This window comes from Rhizophagus irregularis, chromosome 5 (assembly GCF_026210795.1).
Source record: "Rhizophagus irregularis chromosome 5, complete sequence".
NCBI lineage: Eukaryota > Fungi > Glomeromycota > Glomeromycetes > Glomerales > Glomeraceae > Rhizophagus > Rhizophagus irregularis.
In genome coordinates, this window is record NC_089433.1 from 4,899,800 (window position 1) to 4,924,102 (window position 24,303).

The window sequence follows — 24,303 nt, forward strand, 5'->3', positions numbered from 1 at the left end:
TATCAATCATTCATCCATTTGAAATTTAGATATCTGTCATCTGTCAGTTAAATCAGATAGATCGGGTTAACAGAAGTCATCATCCATCAGATCTGAAACTCCTTTTGTCCTAAGAAATTTTTTTTGATTGTATACAAAGTATAGGATTTTCTCTTTTTAAAGTACAACCGTTAAAGACTAGTACCTCTTGAGCGAGACAAATGGAAAGGTGAAGGTTTGTCTGGTCTCTTCTCAGGAATGTTATTAGTGTTCATTTTTTTTAGGAACTGAAATGTGAGAATGGCTTTTGGGGATTGAATCTGCATTTTTTAAAAGAACATTATTGTTTTTTTTTTCTTTTAGAATAGCCACCTTGAAACTTTTTGAGGAAATGAAAAGAGTCTGAACTCTTTCATTAGGATGCTATTTACTTCTTTTTTTCTTATTTTTAAGAGAAATCACTTTGAAGACTATTAGGATTTACAAGAACAATACTTTTTTTAAAAAATAACTGCTACTAGAATGGCTTCTTGGGGTAAATGGAAAGGAGTTTGGGTCTTTTACGAGAAGTTGTGAACATTTACTAAATGTCATTCTTTCTGTTGAACTGTGATTCAAACTTAGAAGGTAAATTTTAGATAGGAGATGATATTTTTTTATTTTAAAAACCATTTGCTAATATTCTGTTTATTTTGTTTTTTGTAGGATGGGCTATTTGACTCTTGGAGGTGGTTCTTAGATGGAAAGTGAATTTGGCAAGGAGTTCTTATTCCTTTTAGTTAGGGATTGGAATCGATTATCATTATTAGAATCAATTTTAAAATCGATTAATCACGATTAATCGTTTCGCAAAATTTTGATTCTATAATTTGATTTTCGATTTTTGATAATCGGATTTATACTTCAAAAACAATACTATTTTATGGCGCTAGCATCTTGTTAAACGTTTTAATGAACTTTTTATTTTCTATAATTTGTAATTATAGAATTTTTTTATACTTAAAATAATGTATTTTTTATATTTTAAATTTAAAATAATGAATTTTAAAACTTATTTTTCGGTGTAACAGATAAATTTGATGATGATCATTTAATAAACTACTTTTATTATCAATACTGCTATAGGTGTCGTTGAAATTAATTACGGATTTTACCACGATTACGGCACGTGCCGCATTGCCAACCGTAAAAACCGTAAAATTTTATTACAGCAAAATTCAAAATATACGGGACACTTGAGAATTTTGATTGTTGGGTTGTCGGGTAGCCGGGTTACTCGGCAGTAGGTTATTATATAATCTGATATACTACTATTACACTCATGTCACGTGTTATTTATAAAATAACCTATTGCCGACTAACCCGGCTACCCGACAACCCGACAATCAAAATTCTCAAGTGTCCCATATATTTTGAATTTTGCTGTAAGGCATTAAGTTCGGCCAGAGTTAAATGATCTTCGCGATAATGTCCTTTTTTGGAATATGGTGTAACCATTGTGTAACTCGATTCTCCATTTTTGATGGGAAGCAAAATTCCTTTTTTGGAATTTTGTGTAACGTCACGTGATATAACAACAAAAATTCGGCCGGCATTACCGGCATTACCGGCATTATAAACCTATTTACGGCATTACGGATAATTTACGGATTTCGCCGAATTAATTACGGTATAGCCGAAATGCCAAAATTCATGAATTTCGACGACAAGTATAAATTTCGATTTTTGTTCGATAATCGATTTAAAATCGATTCTTATCGATTTTCGATAAATTCGATTATTGTAAAATCGATTCCAATCCCTACTTTTAGTATCCTTTCTTCAATTTAGGTAAGATTTCTCTTTTGATGATCTCTCTTTTAGGAATAATAGTGACCAATATTCCTTTTAGGGATTGTTTTCTTTTATTAAATTAAATATAGAAATAAATTACTACAATTGTAAATACTGTATAAAAAGATGTAATATTTCAATTAAGAATCTTAATAAAAAATCAATTATTATGCGATAATCTAATAAGAGTTTAATATCATTTTTCAACAAGAAAGGGGTCATGCTGAAAGAGATTATCATACTAAGTCATGTAAGTCGTGTGAATCATGTGAAACTTGATAAACTCAAAATTTAAAAACATTTAAATAATATTGTAAGAAGAATTATCATCACTTGTAAAATAAGCTGTAATACATCTAATAAATCAAGCCTAATTATAATATAATATAAATCAATTTTTGATAGAAAGGAGGTAAACAATACAATAAATGGGATTATGAAAATATATATTTCATTATCAGAATTATTTATACTAAACTATAGTTTAGTTCAAAAAGTATGGATCAATTTGGTAGTTCAGACATTCAGAATGATTATCCTTAGTGAGGTGATGTGTTGTGGTCAAGTAGATTCTGTAGAATCTGCAAAATGCAAAATGGCGTGATATTTAGATATATTTCAAGTCTTGCAATTCTTGAATTCAAATATATAAATCTTTAAAATACATACGATATAATACCAAGCCCAATATCAATATATTTATTTAATTGTGATGACAACATATCAATAATGTGCAACAATATAAACAAAATGTTTAACCATATAAAATATGAAAAAATTAGGGATAAAAGTACGCAGTAAAATATAAAAGTTTTTATATAAAATCACTTAAAAATTCGTTATATAAATTGCAGTATATCAAAATCATATTGATATGTTATTCAAAGTTTTCTCCTTTTTTTAATTATTTATGATTTTGAACCATATGAGATATAATTTGATTGGTATTAAATGGTTTTACCAGATTTAACCTGTAAATTTATTATTTTGGACGAAATAAAATAAACTTGAATTCATAATCAGTTTGATCATTATTTGAGTAGGTATTTTTATAATTATGCTGCAATTGCTGCATAGAGGCTAATGAAATTTGGGTCAGGTTTAAAACATTAATATATTGATATATTATAATTTTTCAGCGGAATTATAAATAGTCAATTTCAAACTTTTTAAATTGGTAAAATATGATAGAAATTATACGCTAAGTTGACCATTTGTCTAAAATTATTATATGGTATTTCATGTTTAATAAATGGTTTTCAACAAGTGATTCGTTACAAAAATGGTTAATGTTTAAATGACATAACATCAAATAATTTTAAGGAGTTTGAGTAATCTTCATTCCTTTAATTGATTTGCATATCTCTGATACAATTAAACACTATCATTTATACTTATTGTAAGGTGTAAATCTTAAATTTTTACTAACAAAAAGATAAATAATTTCATTAAAATAAATCCATTTTAAAATGTTAAAGGTTTTTCTAATTGTTGGATTCAAATATTTACAAAAGCTGATATAATTAAATAAAGACCTTTTATATGACATTGCGGCGGATTTATGAAATTTGGCAAAAACCTCTGCTGCACCCTCGGGAATTAAAATTGACTTACGGAAACATGTGATATCAATCAAAAATGTCAAATAATGACGCGCCTTTTAACACTGTAAAAATTGGTTAGACGCAAGATTTGAGGCACAAAAAGATTTTTGGGGCTCATTTTTGACTGTTCACTAATAAATTTGGGGACTTAAATTATTTTGTGACTAAAATACTGTCAAATATTTATTTGATTTGACACGACGGAGGTATTTCACCGTGATGAATTTGTTGATCATTGATTATATTTTTTAATAGTATTAACAGATCTAAATGATTATTGGGAAATAATATTGGAGTACAATAAAGAAATAATGATTTGTTTTCCATTTTGAGATTTGGCGAAAAATAGTATTTAAAATATAATACATTTCATCATAATTATGTAATTTTAAATAAAAAAGAAGACTGTCCTTGTGGCTATGTAGGCTATGTATGGCTAAGCAAAGCAACCAATCATATTTTATTGTATATTAAACATAAATATTAAAAGTGTACTATTTATTTGGCTATGTAATATTGCTGTGTAATTATGTATAGCTATGCATAATTATGTGTGGCTATGTGTGGCTATGTGACATTTTTTTTTAATATTTAACAGAGTGGTAAAGGGTGAATACAACATTTAGTTTTTTTTATTTTACTCACAAAAGTAATTGCAAATTACTCATAATTTCTAATATGGAATTCTAAGTTATATTCATTATTACCTTAATTTTGGTAAAGCTGTTATAAAAAATAAATAACATGCAAATTAAATTAAAGACAATACTTTAACTCAGACTTCAATTCAAGGTTCAATTAAAGGCAATACCTTTCAAAGTTCAACACAAGTTCTTTAAAGGCAAGGTTTGGATGAAAATTTTCAGTCTTTCAAACAGTCCTTGTAAAAAAAAATACATATTGTGGATTTACAAGAAATGTACAATAATGACAGATTGACTTATTAAATGATTTATAAAGATTAAAAGATTGAAAAATACTATAATTCTGTTTAAATTAAACCTGTATAAATATTTTATGATTTTTATATTGAATATGATTTTTTTTCTTGAAAAACCGATCATATTTAATTTTATAAAAAAGGTCCCACCTCACCATCATGCAAAACGCCATATAATATTAAAGTGCAACTTCAAAGGATAATGTTCATCAGCTACAGCAATAAAGTCAACACCTTTAACAACAAGTTTAATAACTTCTTTAATGGCAAGACAAATAGTTGCATGAACTTCAGATTCAGTTAAATTAGAAGCAATGATAGAGTACTATTATAAACAAAAATTATAAAACCAATATCCAAAAGGCATATCAGAAGTTCTTATATTTTAGCATGTTTTATAGAACAATGTGAAAATGATATATAGACACATATCCTAGACAAGTACAATTCTATTTTAAGCATACAATTTGCCTTTTGAATGGTCTGATGGAACATTACTTGGCTGAGTAAACCATAAAATCTACTATAATGTCTAACCTCAACCTTGATGATCCTAATCTAATGCTCAACTTAACCTAGTAAACTATAATCAAGTAATATGAATATTTAATCAATCAAAGAATATACAGAAATGATGATTCTTTTTATGTATTCAACTGCAATATGGATATTGAAAAGATGAATCGTGTGAAATTTCTTAATGAACTGCAAATGCTTTTAACTCTTTTTTTTCCTTTTTTTTCTTTTTTTTCACATTTTCATTTTCAACACCCAATATTAACTATTAAACTAATCCTTATATATTCTCCAATTCATTTACTATGAATAGTACTATGAATAGTAAAGGACTTTCTAATTAGCAATGCAAATTAAGTCTTAGTTATATTATATAGCATTATTTTAAAATAATTAATTTAAATATAGAGCCTTTTCTTGAAATTCTCTACATGGCAGCATTGAATGCAATTATATATTTTCAAAGTTTTTTAATATCAGTAGGATTTCTGATATTTGGCATGGCCAAAATTTTATATAATAGTAAGATGCTGGTATGTAACTTTGGTATATCTGCTAAAAGATTAAAATTATTCTACAAAAATACTCCATGGCATGTGAAACCTCTTATACATTTATTATTAACATTAAGAAATGTAATAATTGTAAATAGAGGCTTCCAATTTCTAAAAATGATTCAATAAGAATTTTAGGAGTATGGTTTAATATATAATAATCATAAGAAATATATAATTAAACAAATTAAATATGAAATTAATTATGAAGCTGGATAATAAAGTTATAGAAAATACAGTATATATATATAAAATAGATTTTTGGGAGAATAAATGAATTCATATTGAAGATTCAGAATCCAGATGACTCAGAAATAGGCAAGTTTCATAAAAAGAAACTCAATAATAAATCTAATGAACAAATTAATGATGAAATATTTCAGTTCCTCAAAAAGTTGGTAGGTCAAATTACTCATAGCAAAGAGACAAGCTTTATGGATAAAGATAAAAATATTATTGCAAGAACTGATTGTGACGATCCAGACAAGGTTATCTACTTAAAAATCAAGGCATTTATACCTTTAGATTAGAATATTGAAACAAAAATTAAGATTTTGAAGTTGGTCAGGGTAATCTTCTTAAAGGGTATTCTTGAAAAAGTGGAGAAATAATACTGAAATAATTCCACAATATCAATATATATGACTCACCATGCTTATGAAGGAGAGAGATTAAATTTGTTTAACAAATATAAAAAAAGAATAATTAAAAATTTTAAACATGAATCTGAAAATTCATCTTCACAGATAGTTAAGAAATTTGAAAGATTTTTTAATATTATACCAAAAAGTCAGTTAATGTTGATTAAATAATTAAATAAGTTTAATTGCATCATATAAACAACTACTTTATAGGAATTTGGACATTTATGAAAAATAGAAATAGGGAACAAAGCAGGCAATTTTGGCAGTAAGATCACAAAAAAGAAAACATTAACAGATAGTCTTTACTGCACCTTACAGAATTAATCAATCATATATAAGCCTTTACCTTATCTGCATGCAGGAATTTTTTTGCATTTTTTTTCATAATTTCATATGGCTATTATTAATTGTTCAATTCATTATGCATTATGAAATCACATGCTATTTTTGATAGAATTATTACAAACAGACACTTTCATAAGCAACCTCACCAATGAAATCTTCAGATTCGTCTAATGATAATTTTGTCTATCATATTAATGTTTAATTAAATCTATGCAAAAAATTCTAGTCTCCTATTAAACAATGGCTCTCATATTATATCAAATATACCCAAGCATTGATTCAGTCAGCTTCCAGCAAATCTAGTTCTGAGGTGACCAAGTTTTAGAAAAACTCTCAAACTTTCTAATCTTCCTTCTAAACAAAATTTTTTGCTAAATAGATTTATTAAAGATATTGATCAGAAGATATCATTAATGTAAATAAAGTTTTAAGTAAAAGATTTTGTCATTGAAAACAAACCCTACTAGATAAAAGATCAAGACTTCTGGAAAAACAAGGATGCATTCAAAAAAATGAAACTAGCAAGATACAGAATTAAGACTTCAGGAAAAAGAAACAATAAATAAGAATTTACAGTAAGATGTAACAAGCTTGATTTATTTTAACAATTTAAATCATCAAAGAATTGAATTTGCAAAAGTGCTGGGTAGGCCAAGAATCTATTTTCAAAAGGAAAATCAAAATTTCTATAGTAAAAATAATTAAATCATAGGTTTTTATTAATAAACAACAAAAATATTTATAATATTGGATGGTACTATTGACAAATAATTTTATCATTTGAGACTATTCCATCTTTCACCAAAACAATCTTCATTATATATGGATATTATCACAGGATATCTCAAAGGTCTTTGATTCAATTGATCTCAATATGCCAATCTTCAAAATTTTAGAATTAAAACCAATTTTAACCAAAGATGTAAAAGGTGTCCAGGAAGATGCCACTCCATTTAACTATGTCCATATTGGTTAGTATAAACAAAATGATTATAATGAGGATCAACATACCAGTCTTTTATGGACAGTGAAGAATACAAAAATTTTTCTTTATACTACACTATGATCTAATATACAAGTAAGGAGTTTTCAAAACTTACCAAAGAAAAACAAGAAATAATGGCAATATTAAAATAAAAATTGGATTTCTACCCTAATTTATTTATAAGAGATTTAATATAATATGAAAATTTTGTATAATATGAATTTCAATTCTGATAATACTCAATTTTTTAAAGTTCAGTATTTGATATTTCTGGTTCCATAAAGCTATGTTTAAACCAAATACTAGAGGGAGAATGATGAAAATTTTTATTTAGAATTATATTGACCAATGATCAACATTTCAATTAATTCCTTAATCACTCCTGCACAGAACTCCTTTCCATTATCTGATTGGTAAAATAGTTGGAGGATAAGGCTTACTACTAGAAAGATATATAAAAGGGCTGGATAGAAAGATAATCCTCCAAGGTTATACATTAGGAGGGTTAAAGGAATATTGTATTCAAGGAGGTAAAGAAAATTTTTCTTTACCCCTGAGTACAAAAAAATTTATTTATCTGTAGGAAATAGGTTTGATTGTGAGATGTGCAAGGATAAGGGTTATGCTCTTGTTGTTTGTGATAGTTATTTTGAAATCTTTTTGTTTCCAATTCTCCTCTGCTTCTTACATGAGAGCCTAAAAAATGGAAAAGATCAAAAAAGATATGCTACTTTAATAACTTTATGCATTCAAAAATTTTGAATGATGAAGTATTGAAAGATCTTGAAAGAATCCTCTGTAATAATAATGCATAGTAATAACTTTTATAAACTTCCTAAAGAACCAGTAATTTTAAAAAACTTAGCTTAATTAAAAAACAAGGATTTTATAATATGACAATTAAAAGGAGCGAGATCTTGATGAAAGTTGCTTCAGGTAAATATTAATATATATGTGTATGGCTTTAATTTTTTATAATATATTAATTTTTAATTAAATAATATACTACTAAATAATAGGTTTAGTTTCATTTAAAGAAATCATAAAAAATGAAAGTGAAAATATTTTTAGTATATATTGAACAACTTGATTTCAATAATTCAGAAGAGTACCACATTAATTCTTATTTTTGTAGAAAGTTTGTAAGTAGATTCAAAGCTAATGTTTGTTTTTAATTCTAAAGAAATTAAATGATGAAAGTTGTCATGCTGATTGGCTTAATTATGGAATAGTTTCAATTATTATAATTGATAAGAAAAACAATCTCTCACTTGTATACCTCATTATATACAACCTATTAATATTCCAACCAAACATGCCTAATGGCAATAGAAGCAAAGTAAGCCTAAAGGGAGCTCTGCCAAGCAGCATTCTTAAAGGGAATCAATAAATTTACCAGATTTTACTTAAAATTCAACTTTTGAATTGATCAATAAAATCATTCAAGGTGCTTTATATTAAGTTATTATATTTATTATTATTTTATAATTTATAATATTTAATAATATAAATTAAGGAACAAAATTTTATTATAGCAATAAATATGCTTTAGTATTATTATTTAAATTTAATAATATGAAAATATGATCCTCTTACATAATTTCAGATATAGATAAGAATAGGTATGATTAAATGGTTTCTGAAATATTGTAGATTCTAGACAGGAGTAATATTGATGATTCAACTCTATCAGTGGTTCAAGATCTATTACTCCAAAATGTTGCAGAACAGGATATTTCTGCTCAAAAGACTTGTCACCTACTTCTTGGAATCTCCTTATATCACACTAGTTGTCAATTTGTAACTTTAAATCTTGATCAAAACTCCTTAATGACTTAAAAAAGGAATATGATCAAGTTGAATACAAAGATGGATTTTTATATATGCATTTTTTTGGATTACAAAAAGAAAAATGACTGTTTATTAAATAGGATGAAATGGTCCATATTATGAACAATCTAAATTGTCAGTTCAATTTGACTTATCAAAAACATATAGTGATATAGAAAGCTATTTTTAGGATTTGGTTGGATTGGAGAAATTATTCCTAATATTTTTATAATATTTATTATAATTATTTAAATTATATAATTAGTATGATATCACTTATTTTTCAATTTTTTTCATATTACAAAATTCCTAATATAAGAAATTTTATAGTAATCAATTATCAATAATATGGTTATTGACTATATTAAAAGTCTAATGCTTGGCTCATACTATATATAGGGACTTCTTTAAAGAAAAAATTTTCCTTTTCCTTCCTTAATTTATTTTTACTTCTATCCTATTTTGATTTTATTTCATTATTAAAGTTATAAATTATTGTTTTTCTTGTTTTTTGATAAAAATAAATTATCAAAGAAAAGATTACTCCCACCAGAAGAAAAACTAGGTCTACAAGCAAGATAGGTTTGAAATAATCTATGTATTTGAATATTTAATTCAAAAATATTACTACCCAACTTTTAAGTAGAATTACACATTTACAAATACTTTTATTAAAACAAATGCTATTTGGATACATTAAAGAAGCAATTGATCATATTGCTGAAGTATGGAGTAATGTTACTCAAACAACCATTCGATTAAAACAGGCATACTTCCATCTTATAATGATAATATGGTAACCCCTATGGAAGCCACATTAGTGGCACAGTTGTTACTATTTTCATCATTGTATAACATTTATCATGCACATGAAAAAATGAAAAAACGCATATCTTTTTATTCTTTAAAATACACTGAATTTTTTATATTTTTACATACAGTATAAACAAAAACCAAGTATTTTAAAGTATTTTTTGATGAAACAAGTATTCATAAAGTGTTTTTTAATGAAATAAGTACTTTTAAAGTGGTTTTTTAACCAAAAAAATGTATTTTTTTTAACGAAAACAAAGTATTTTTATTATTTTTTTTTAATGAAAACAAAGTATTTTTTTAACAAAACAGTATTTATAAAGTGTTCTTTAATGAAACAAGTATTTATAAAGTATTTTTTATCATTTTTTTTATGATATTTTAGTATATATATTTTTTTTTAAAACAAAAATTATTTTTTAACTAAGACAAATATTTTTTAACAGTTAGTAGTATTTACTAGCAAAAATAAAGTATCTTTTTAAAATTAAAATAAATGAGAAAGTGTAATAAATTAAAATTATAAAAAAAGTCTGTGTACAAAAAAATCAGTGGCTTAGTTGTTCTACTGTTGTGGTTTCCTGATGGGTTTGTAGGGGTTACCTGATAATATAATGAAGATGAAGATGGATTGGACAAATCTTTGATATTTTCACAATGTTACAGACACAATTGTAAGCTGAAATAGAATGTATAGATTTAACAGAATATAAAAAAGGATGAATAAACTACTTCTGAAATGATTATAATATGATATTCAAATGCAGGCATAAAATTTTCTTTCTAACTCAAATAATTATCATAAGGAATTATTCTAAAAAACCGACATTGATAAGTAAAAATAATAGAATTGATATTTATCTTTAGTTGTTTTCCAAAACGGATTTTATACATTCTATTAATATAGATTCATTTAAAAGAAAATTGCACAAATTTTATAATTATTTTAGTTGAGTAACTGGAGATCTAAATGTTAGGATAAATGATTATCATAACCTTTTAGAGAAAAAATGTATATACCATTGCATACTTATCATATTGGCAGATTTATTGTTTAATTTACAATATTTAATATACAGTACCGTATACTACTAAATTTAATCTGATTGGATTGATATTCATCATTAGAAAGTAGAAGACATGGAAGATGGAATTCTAATGGCACATCTAAATATAAATTCATCAGCTAGAATGCATAATAGGTATTTAAGAAGCAGAAAAATTATTTAATACCAATTAAAAGATAAATGATGTAATATATATTTTCAGACATTATAATTAAGATAGTATAGTTATATATAATAATTTTATTAAGGCTTTGCAATTATTAACAATAAAATGATAAGAAATTATCAACCAAACATATATTACTATAACAATTGTTTTATTACAATTATTTCTATGTACTTTAATAATAATACAATTATAGTAAATAAAAATACAAATTTTAAATGCCTAATATAAATAATATACACATTTTAATGTTTGATATACAAGATAAATATAACTAATTAAATAATGAAATTATAAATTATATTCATTTTATAAATTTTAATGAATTTTTCAAGGTTACAAACATATTTTGTTTTATACCTTTTCAAAATTTGATTTAATGATCTATACAATCATCAAATTTGCTATATACACTTTCAAGAAAATTTTTTTTTTTGAATAACGGTAATCCGAAATTGAGTATCAACCTAAGTATCTTAACGTACTAATATCATGTATTATTACATGTTACGTATTCCATATCCAAAATTTAAAACCAACTTATAAATTTCTTTTTCCGGATCCTGAGTTAACCCATAAATTTCATGATTTAATTTAATCTATAAATATAATACTATTATTAGCAGAATTTTAAAATTTCAAAATTATCACTAAATAATAAAAATTAAATTACCTCATTTAAGAATTCTAATGTAATATTTTTTGAATTATTTAAACTTTTCAAAGCTACGACTAAATAAGGGACAGATCGTTCCCAATTTTGATTTTTATTATCCCATTCGTCTATACGTCCATCAATCCAAATTGCTCTGTACAGTTTGCTAGAACTGTTTTCTTTAACATGTTTAATATCGTAAAATCTATCATAAGGTATCCATTCTAATACACCTGTTATTTCACCATGTGATGATAATTGAGTATTTTTAATAAATATATCAACATCGTTATTACCACTGGTCCAATTCTTGAAATTTTGTTGAAACCGTTTCGTATTGCATATACATTTACATTCTTTGCATATCTCATTCAATTCTTCTTTAACATGTGTAACATGTGTAACATGCGATTTTCTAATTAACTTCTTAAGCTTTTTAAGTTTCTTAATCCTTTTGATAAAGGAACGCATTGACATTTTTTTTTCAAAATTAAAATGATTCAGATTAAATTAACGAGAAATAAGAAAATTAAAAAAATTTCATTATTTCAGATTTTTTTTTTTATTGAGAAAAAGAATTTAATTTTCAGCCCCAAACACCATATACGGTCATATGTACAATTACGTATTTACATTTGCTGATCAACCTGTTTTTTGATATAATTTAAACTGTATCACCTGTAAATATTGACTTTTTTACTGGTTTACTTAAAATAAATTTTATGTACTCAGATTTTATATTAAGATTATTAAATTTCGAATTTGAATTCTTACGATAAACCATTCTCTATGCATAGTTATGCATAATGTCCCTCTATTATTAAAAATATATGATAATCCAGGTACTGTACTTTACAGTGGAAAGTTTTTTGAGTTCTTTACACAATTTATTTAAAATTATAAATGAAGATAATAATACTATAAATGAGGTAATTAAGAATATATTATTACTCATCCGTAACTCTTAATTCAAAATTTCCTTTCTCGATAATTTTTTTTACATTTATTCATTGTATAATAGCAAAAAAAAAAATAAACTCTTTCTATTGTTTCTATCTCTTTATTAGTTTACCTATTCAAATAATCCATTTCTACTAAATTTAGAAAGAAATTTCTCAATTGTTCGTTTCTATATAATCCCAGCAAGAGTTTGACACGAAAAACATTGGCTAACGTCTAACCTATTGAGAACTCTGTAAAAATAACCATGTAGATAAATAAATTCTTTTATTTACTCTTCTTATATTGTTATTTGTGTCGTAGAGAAAATATATTACTTAATATGTTAAGTTTATTGTGGCTTATATCGCTTCTGATTTTCTTGTATCACATTTTACGCAGTATCAACAAAAACATTTTGCAAATCGCAAATATGTTGATCATCCGCATTTACTTTGATGTGTAGCGTGAATCGCATTATTTGATCAAATCCTCTGTTAATAGATATCATTCTTTCTAGTGTCCATTCAATCCGTCTTTATTTATTATTATTTGTTGAAATGGCTGATGACAAATATATCCTTGTTGGAATATTTCATTCAATTTTCGTTTTATCTTTAAAGTTTGATAAAAATATTAACTAATTAAACTTGTCCCATAAAATTATTTATAGTAGTTCAAGAATTGGTGAAACCTTGACCAATGAAAATTATGTAATTATGACCGCATAACATGAAAATCTGGATTAACAATATCCATTGATTTTACTTAATATATAAAAGAAAAGTCACCTGCAAGCTAAGCACTAGACGTGTATAAAAAATTAAAGTACTTTATATACCAAAACTTTTTCATATTATTAACGTTTTTATCATATACTGTACTTTATTTTCGATAAAATAAAATTGGTCAATTATAGAAAATGGCTTATAATAAAAAACAAATATAGTTTTCTATTTATAGCCATTTAGAATATTTAGAATTATTTATCGTCGATCAATATTATGTTAATTTTCAGATTATTATTTTTTTTCTAAAATTGAGACACGCTAACGTGAAATTACTAATATATTAATTTTGTTTAATGTCGGAATCTAAGGTGATTTTTAATAAAATGAGATGTTTAATATATTCCTGAAATAAAATTTATATATATAAAAAAAAAATACTTGGTTAATTGATTTACAAAACAGCGATATTAGATAAGTATAATTGTGGGTGAGTTAAATTGAATGTATCACGTGTAGTCGTGGTGATGATCTCTTACCAGAATTGGGTAGAGCCGTGCAGAGTTAGAAATGATGTCTGAAATTTCACCCTAATGCTGGTAGAGGGATGATCACCGCTAGCAATTATCTCGCGAGGAAAATTACTATATTAATTATTTGTTATCTGTTATGTATATAAGATAAATATATCTCAAGAATGTACATGTATATATATATTTTTTCCTTTTTTGGGTCTTCCCTAGCAAAAGCACTGTAGGCACTAATAGGTAATGCAAGTTAAATGGAGTGGATACGTCCCGACTTACAAATAAATGAATAAAATGATGCCACGATTACTATGCATGCTTTGCTTATTTACCTTTACAACCTATTAACCATACAATACGGCACTTTCACTAACTAAAAAGAATCTGTGGGTCAACGTAACAACGACTCATGGTCCTCTTCAAGTCATATCACAACGTCAAATTTGTTTTGTCTTGTTGAAATAAAAAAAATACGTCCTCTTTGCACAGAAAAGGCAATGAGTGACCAGAATAACATGAATCTTTACGAGATAATTGACGATTGATTTTCTTTAACCGGATTATTTTATTTTACATTATACAACAATACGATTATTACCAATAAAAAGTAATTACAAGATTAAAAAATGCATTTAAATTGTTATTCAATGAGATCCAATAGATCACAAAAGATTTGCATAGCCATTCCTTTGAATTCATTAAATAAAAGTCATAAATTAAATTCATGTTAAATATTGTCTAGTGGATTCTTCCATAAAATTGGGACGTCAAGTCCTGCATGATTATCGTCTTCGATTCTTTTAGTATTAGGCTTTATCAAGTGAAACAATTTATGGATAGAATTATGGGGATTTTTTTGGTTAATCTCGTTCAATAATATATAAATAAAGATTTTTGATTTTAGACAATCGAAATTAATTATTTTTATCGTAACAATTAATACATTATTGATAATCTCATGAAAATTTGACGATTGCATAATTTGCATTATTCTAGCGTGATATTAATGTTATCTTTCTTATTGAAAGTAGCACAACATAATCAAACATATCTAATTTTTTTTCAATTGCATGCATCTGTATCACATGATCGATCACAAAATCTAAAATTAATTTTCCGTGATATAAAAGGTGATAACACTAATTTACCGATATAATAATTTATGATGAAATTACAGAACTTTAAAAAGTAATATTTATAATTTTTTTAAAAAAATCTTTTTTAATAATAAAAATATAAGTTAATAAAATAATACATTTGATTATATAAACAAAAATAAATAAATAAATAAATCAAGTCTATCATTAATCTTTCTTATCTTTATCTCCTTCTTTAACTTTAAATAATTTTATATAAATTAATTTTCTAATTATAAAAATACTTAAAAAAGTAATACTAATAACAATTATTAAAGCGGCAGCATAAACATCCAAATATTTTCCTCTAATTAAACCCATTCTAGTATCAGGAGTAATCAATTCTTTAAATAACCATTTTTCAATATTATAATTTTCATCATTTATATTCTTTTGTTTTAATACTGAAGAATATAAAGTAAATTCTATTAAATCAGCAGCTCTATATTTTCTTTTACTATTAATCATAGCTAAAGTTTTAAGTCTCTTTGTATTAATTCGTATTTGTTCATCATTTAATATTTTTTCAATTTTATTTAAAATATCTTTTACTTCTAAATTAGTTTTATCTAATGTTAAAGCTACACCAGCTAATTCCAATTTTTCAGCGTTACCAGGTTGATCATAAGTAATTGGTAAAGAGAGTAAAGGTGTACCAGCATATAATGATTCATAAACACTTCCAGAACCAGAATGACTTAAGAAAATCTTTGTATTAGTATGATTTAATATAGAAAATTGAGGTGCAAAAGAAGTCATAAAAATATTTGAATTCTTATTATCGAATAAATTTGAAGTTGAAATTGTTCTACCATCTGAAAGTGTTATATTAGAAGGAAATGATTCTCGATATTTTTCAATATTTGCCCAAATTACTCCATCAACAATATTATTTTCAATAACTTCAATAATTGATTGTAATAATTTTGCATAATTTTCTGATGATAAGAATAAGAATGATCCTAATGCCACAAACATTGTACGTTTATGTGAATTGAGAAATTTCTCAATATCTGGCGTTAACGAGGGAAAATAATCTGGTAATACCGGTCCAATTTCCTAAATTATACATAAAACTTTTAAGAATATGAGAATAAAATATTGAGTCTTGATCAAATAATAAAAATTAAAATACCTGATAAAGTGGAGGTAAAGGAACTGGTGTCTAATCAAATAAAAAAATTATATTATGATTAATATATATACATATTTTTAAAAGGACCGTCCGCATTGTAATATATTTAATATATTTAATTACCTCATAACCAAAGAAATTATCAACCAAGAATAAGGAATTTTGCCATCGTTCGAATGGACTTTTTAAAGATGGTAAACCATAACCAGCCCTTACTTTATTAAAATTATCAAAAGAACTTTTAAATGACCATAAGAATTGAAGAGGTGAAATAAATTCACATCTAAATCTTTCCCAAAATGATTCATTTTCCATATTAACTTTACATCCGAATATAGGATCTGATCTATAAGGAGTATGTGTTAATCCTAAATAAAAATATATATATTAAATCTTATATATTAATACATATTTTATAGTGTATTATATTAAAAAGAAATACACTTCTTACTTACCTAATGGGGAAGTTGAAATTCCGACCAATGGTTTTTTCATTAACCAAGCTACATCGAAACATGGTTCGTTATTTACAGTATCACAGAAAAATAAATCTGGTTTGATCATCTCAGAAATTTCCTTAAGTCTTAAAAATATACTATCATAAGCGGCATAATGATTTTTAAATACTTTTTTAAATCTTCCCACGTCAACTTTTTCTTTAACTAATTGTATAGTCTCGGGATCTTTACTTAAATCAATTTCTTCCCCAAGTGAAATAAAATTAATTTTCGGATATTGTTCTGATTGTAAAAATTTTCCTCTCTTCGCTAACGTGAGCTATTTATTATGAGTGTATGGGGCATGAGGGTATGAGGGTATGAGGTATGAGGTACGAAGGATGAGGATGAGGGATGAGGGATGAGTAAAAGAAAAGGGTAAAGAAAAAAAAATCAAATTCTCGAAAAAGTTTGATACTTTACATTGTACCCACGATCAGCCAAGATATTTGCTATTGTCAAAATATGTCGGAGATGATTCCATCCTATAATTAATTATAATTTAGTATAATTTTTTATAATTTCGACATCAAAAAAGCGTTTAATTTACCTCCAATTGTAACTCCGAGTAATATATTTTTTGGAATTTCAGTACGATCAAGTATCATTTCACTTGGAACCCAACCATCCGCTGGAGGCACAGCATATTGTTTAAATTCTGTACCATTGACAATATTAAATATTGAATTACAAATAATTATGAAAAGAAACAATTTTTTTGAAAATAATCGTAAATAATACTTCATATTAATATAATATATATATATAATATATTAATAAATATGTATATTTAATAAATTTAAGCAAAATATTAATTTATAATAATATATACAATATATTTTTTATATATTTTTTTTCCCTTTTTTTTGGTTTTTGGTTTTTGGTCGAAAATAAATTTTATATTTTAAGATTTATTTAAATATTAAATGATCCTATTCATTGGAAATCATGAAACTTGGAACATTCATATAGTCGATTAATTTTGATTATAATCTCATAACTATCTGATGTAACTTAAAAAAAAAAAAAAAATTTGATATATTTGATAATGAAATAATGAAACTTTGTTCTTTCTAAACATATTTATTATGGATTGTTATTGTCTTACAATTATTAGATACAATGGAAGTTTATTTTATTTTTATTTTTATTTTTTTTTAAAGTTTGTCTATAATCAAATAATATTTGTTATTTTAATGTATATATTAAAGGATTTTATTATTATTGCACAAAAAAAAAAACAATATTAATTTCTCACGAGATAAGAAAAACTGAACCCCTCAAAGTAAATGATACCCGTTGATCCGAAAAAGAAATCAGGGAGTCCCGATTTTATTTTTTTCGGTTAAATTCTTCCGAATCTTTTTATTGATAATTTATTTCACTAAACTAATTATAGAAAAATTAAAGTTAGTTTTAATTAAAGAAATCGTGAAAAAAAAAATTGATGTACAAAGATCACAAAAATATGTGTAACATAATCAAACAGGGGGTTAACAATATAATAAAAATTGATCGTGGTTTACCATTTAAAAATAATCGGCATTTACCGAATTTTCTTTTTTATTTTATTTTTATTTTAAAGTATGGCAAAATATTTGACCCGACTATGTAAAAAAGGTCCAATGCTAGAGTGCATAATGTAATAATGTATGACCTAGGGGGTATATTTGTATAATTATTATTTATGAAAATATTAATAAAAATGACAATGTCCATTGTAAATTTGTAATTGTAACGACGAATGATGAATATTATGAAAATTTCCGAAATTATCATTAAAGAATAATGAAAGTTATTTTTGCGTTACTAATTTTAATTAAAAAAAAAATAATGAAATCGATTATTCAATTGGACTTGAAAAGTGTAAAATAATAATATAACGCCGATCATGGCGACCTCCTGTCAAGGATCGAATTATCCGCTATATTTTTAATAAAAAATTACTTAAGTCCGGCGCTGATGTTGTAGGCGAAGTCAAAAATCAAAAGTCTAAATATTTTGTTTTTTTTACAGAGAAACATTTAAAAAAAGGTCGACTCTGAGACGAAATTTCCGAAAATTTCCGATAATAACGAAACCTCAAGAATCACATGATGGTTAAGACGATCTAACATAAAATCCCGACAACCATAATAACAATCCCGACGATAGAGTTCACGAAAAGAGGAAAATAGGGAAACGGACGAAAAGAACATTAATGATAAAAGAGCCACTAAGAATATAATGGAAAAAGAGAGGATAAGGTTTATTTTATTTTATTTCGAAGAGAGGAGTAACCAATGACAAAAACATAATAGAAGTTAACAACTACAAGTAGCGAAAAACTGGGGTACTGTGGCTATCAATCCCGCATAGCAGGACCTCACCCTCCGGGCAAAGATTTAGGGCGTCCCCCGAGAATGCCCCAGGGACCCCAAATCTACCCTCTAACCTCTCCCCATTTTTGAGGGATAATGTGGTGGTCTGCCGAATGCTACCACAATCTTCACATTACCACAAGGTTAGAGTCAACCGCAATGTGCTCACAGCTCCGTCAAATTGGTAGACCGTTGGTAGTCCCGCCCCTACCATTATAACCCCGAAGGGCCCTCGGGTACCAAGATGCTATAGGACCTTTATGAACCATTTGGCAACAGTCCCCCCAATCACCTAACACACTTGGTTGGATCATGGGTTACGACCTGAGTTCAGTGACCATTTCTAGGACTCGCCATACCAGTTTACCAATAATCGCATCTACCACCTCACCATCGGTAGGCATCTTTTCAGCTCCCCTAATGGATACGGATTTTCAACGCAGTTGGTAAAAAGAGAGGATAAGGAATAGGTTGACGTAAAATTAGTTTAATCCTAGTTGAAGTCACTTGATTTCACGTAAAAAATTTTTCCAACATAAATTAGTTACACACTTTAATAGAGAACATACGAAATCTATAAAGCACACCTTGAGTTTGACAAAACCTTTGTCTCCCTCCATACCAAAACCGTTACCTCATATAGTAATGTTGTAGTATCATTTCCTACTACATAACGAACCTTACTAAATAGATGATGTATGATTAAAATTACAAAAAATTATACATAAAATAAAATAACACTACATCAAATAAAAAGATAATAATAATCCTACATTTACCAAAAAAAAAACAATCCCGACGATAGTCATATCCCAAAGTTTTTTTTTTAAAAAAAAAATTATATAAATTTTATAAATTTCCAAATTAAACAAATAATTATAAAAATACGCGCAGTATCGGGTCTCAATTTATCCAATACCAATGCAAATTGTTTGCAAATTACTAATCTTCTGAAATTAGAAACACTTGCATTAAAAATTAACTAATCTCAAACTCACCCCCCAGTCATCGGGATTCTGTGACTTTAATTCAGATAATGGCCGAAAAATAATTTGCCGCAACGTGATCCGGACCCGGCTCAGGCGTAGATCGTCGTGGAATTCCAGGGGATTTTCTGGGATTAAACCGGGTCCGGATGATTGGCAATCAGGAATTCGGCTCCGTTTTTCGGCTAACTACACTATTTAGGATTTTTGGATCCCTTTGCTAATCGACCAATAAAAAATTCGATCGAGGAGTCTCACGTGTTGCTACATTTGTTGTCGTTTTATGCCAACAAAATAAAGTAGTTTCCAAGAGTTAGTGAAACACATTACCCATGTTGCTATTGAATATTTACATAACGAAAGCTAAATAAGGTATGCTATCATAGTGTATTGATCCGCAAAGATCGCAAGGGAACCTCTACCATATCGTCGATACACTTAGCAATCTAGACCCTTACCTCTATCTCTCCCTTACCTGTATTAGAGATAATTCACTTTTTTTGTTCGAGGTGCCAAAGAAAATTATATAATTAATTCCGATTTTAATTGCCGACTTTTTTTTTTAAAAAAAAAACCTTTACCAAGTAAATATGAAGTATGAATTATGATTGGAAAAAGAGGAGTTAGACGAAGGAGAGGACGATGGTTAGGACGATGGAAGCATAAAAAAATGGAATTTGTAGTGTATTTATAATCGATTAAGGAAGAGATTCTATGACTATTTGTTACAATTTTCTACGATCATTGTATTATGGCTGACCAGGTCGCATAAGTATTTTTCAACGTAAATGACGATTACTCATAAGAACTATTATAGTATCATGCTGATTTTTGTTTGGCTAAATTTGTGGCTTGTAATATAATCAATATGAGTCATATGGACGCAATTTTATGACTCATAATAGATACGTAATGAGTAAACTTGAGTCAATTAGACCAAATCATATTGGATACTTTATGACTCATACTAAGTATTAGTTAAGCTTTTGGCCAATTATGTATGGAGAAACAACACAATAAAACGTATAAATACATGGCAGCATTTTATTTCTCTCTCTTTACAAACTTTTTTCTTCAAACTTTTTTCTTTATTTTTCTTTAACAAACTTTTTCCTTTGACAACTCACTATTTATTTAACAATGATCTTAGCAACTGAACGTATACTTGAAAATCAAGAGTATGAAAAAAATTTCTATGTTGATAATGAGAAATTATTTTGCGATTTTTGTCAAGGTACTGCTTTAGATCATACGAAAAAAAACGCGTTAGATAAACATTTAAAAAGTAAAAAACATGTAAACAATGTCGAAAAGAAAAGAAAAAATAATGAACGAGAATTAATGTTGAGAAAATCACCTAAACAAGAGGACATACCTTTTAAAAAAGAGGACATACCTTTTGAAAAAACGAACATACCTTTTGAAAAAGCGGACATACCTTTTGAAAAAGTGGATAAACCTAAAAATTTTTTCCAAGAATATTGTGCAAATGGTACATAATAATAAGTTTTTCTTAGAAATTTTTTCTTTTTTTTTGTTATATTTAATTAATTATTTTAAAATAAATTTATAGGTGATGCTATTGCAAATTCTTCTTTGCTTCAAGAAATTCAAGGAAAATGTTTATCAATTGCATTTAACATGGAGAATTCTTGGGTACAAGAATGGTTGCGTAACAAACGTATATCTATTATCGTTGATGAGACAACAGACTATTATGGTCAATTAATGTTTAATGTATTTTTCGTCTGTGGTGGACAAACTAATTTAGCAAGTACTGAATATCCAAATATTGCAAATAATATCCCTATTGCTGAATTAGTTGTGAAAACACTAAATTATTATAATGTCTCTTTTGATAATGTCGTTTTTTTTATTCCTAATAATTCGAGATATACGTTACAAGTTTTTCAAGTATTATCTCCTTTATTACCTCGATTAAAAAATAATCGTTGTTTGGTTCAAATCTTGAAATCAGTAGGAGAATCATGGATCTATTATAAAAATTTCAAATTTCTAACTTATATAGTATTGAGTATAGAAACATCTTTTATTGAATGTCCTGCTCTTGAAGGAAGATGGAATAATCTTTTAAACTCTCTTAACTTCCATAACATTGATCCAAATTATAATCAAAATTACAATCAATATTATGGTAATTTGGTTTTACCTCTAAACCATGATTTGATTTCATGGTTTAAATTTATTTTTTGGATTGATCATCATATATCACAATTACGTACATTTTACATTGAAGAAGAGATGATAAATCCCGAAAGTAAAGCTATCCAGGAATTGGCGACTGTTTTCAAAGATCCAACTAAATTTTTTATTTTTGAAACCTTCATCATGTTCGTGGCATCTAATGCAAAATGGTAAGTTAATAATATTTTATAATTATACTTAATAAATAATTTTAAAAATGGGAAACTTATTTTTACATTATATTATTTAGTATTGTGGATGGTTATGAATATTTTAAGATCAAAAACAAACCTATTGCTCCTTTCGTGATTAGATGTTTGGCATATCTTGAAGCTACATTACAACTTGGTTCTACTTACTCTGTTAGTGATGAGTTGAAAGTCAAATTTATTGAAAATAATGTTGAACCAAAACCATATACTAAAATGTTTCACGAAGCTTTTCAAATAGCCTCAAATACGTTAAAAGGGCAAATTGATAATCACCTGGCATTGCCTATGTTTAATGCAGTTCAATGTTTTGATCCACGTTTTATTCGTACTCATTGTTATAACATTAATTCTTACTCTGAAATTGAAGAATTTAAAAATCCAGAAAATAATATTTTAGAAGAATGGGAAGTTTATTGTAGTCTAGAAGAAGAATTTGGAAATGACGAACTTGATTTGGATAATTATTGGAAAAACAAAACTGAAATGTTACCAAATTTATCAAGATTAGCTCTAGATTATATATGGCTTCCGGTATCTGGATTGTAAAAGTCACAAAAATTCTTTTAACGTTAAATTTTTATTGTTTGTTTTTTTTGTTGTTTTTTTAAAAAAAAAGTTTCCCTTATTTAATTATAGACTTTCAACAGAATTAGATTGTTTTATATAGTTGCGATAGTAAATTTCAAGATGTTATTATACTGTATAAAGTTTTTGTATATAAAAGAAATATTTATTGGAATCAAGTTTATGCTTATAAGTCAGGGAGTTTGTTTATGCTTTTATATTGAAAAAAAGAAATAAATACAAGAAATGAGTCATCATTTGTTTCGTTATCAAGTTTTTGGCCAATAATGAATCGGTCACATGACTTAAACGTTACTTACGTGTATTGTATACAATTGATTATCTAATGTGAATCTTTTTTTTTTTCTCTCGACTTTTTGTCAAAAAAATAAAAATGAATCAAACTAAATTAAACAAACATAGATTATCATCTGTCTCTGGTAATTTCTTTTTTTTTAAAAAAAAAATATAAGAAATTTGAAGGAATATTCGATTAATTTATAAATATTATCCTATTTTATTATAAGAATATAATCATAGTGAAAGACGACATATGAATTTAGATGATATTTTGAATTATTCCAATTTCTCTAACTCTTCTAAAAGGTCGTAAGTAAGATTCTAGTTTAAATATATTAATATTAAATAAATACATATTTTCTTTTTAAAAAAAATTTTGCATTTTGCTTTTTTTTAAAACAAAAAATTAATATTTTCTTTTATTTTTCTATTCTTAGAAGTAATATGACGAAATTATTTTCTTCCGATGGGAATGAAATCAATAATAGTAATTATTTCTTTAATAGTTGGCCTGAATCATCTAATAATAATGAAGAGGATAATAATAGTGAAGAAGATGATGATACTAGCAATACTGATAATAGTGATAATAGTGATAATAGTAATGATAGTAATGATAAGGATAGTATTTGTATAAAGAGTTTTAGTAGTGATGAAGATTCCAGTCTTGATGATAATAATTCAAGTGGTGATTATTCAGATTATTCCTCAAATAATAGTGATAAAATAGATGATAAAACGAATGATAATTATCATTATCATTTAGAATCAACCAAAAATTCC

General features: G+C 26.2%; 2 protein-coding genes across 2 annotated transcripts; one reads left to right on the forward strand and one right to left on the reverse strand.

Moving 5' to 3' along the window:
• Positions 1-15,429: 15,429 nt before the first annotated feature.
• OCT59_025594 (uncharacterized protein) lies at positions 15,430-17,639 on the reverse strand (the record flags this gene model as incomplete). The annotated part of the gene is made up of 6 exons (XM_025323353.2): positions 15,430-16,320; positions 16,397-16,426; positions 16,520-16,764; positions 16,852-17,173; positions 17,317-17,378; positions 17,444-17,639. 6 exons carry the CDS (start codon positions 17,637-17,639, stop codon positions 15,430-15,432), a joined length of 1,746 nt encoding a protein of 581 aa, XP_025189685.1.
• A 3,740-nt stretch (positions 17,640-21,379) lies between these two features.
• On the forward strand, positions 21,380-23,202 carry OCT59_025595 (uncharacterized protein; the record flags this gene model as incomplete). The annotated part of the gene is made up of 4 exons (XM_066139617.1): positions 21,380-21,731; positions 21,813-21,959; positions 22,269-22,614; positions 22,695-23,202. The coding sequence occupies 4 exons, from the start codon at positions 21,380-21,382 to the stop codon at positions 23,200-23,202; spliced, it is 1,353 nt and encodes a 450-aa protein (XP_065992191.1).
• Between the last annotated feature and the right edge of the window lie 1,101 nt (positions 23,203-24,303).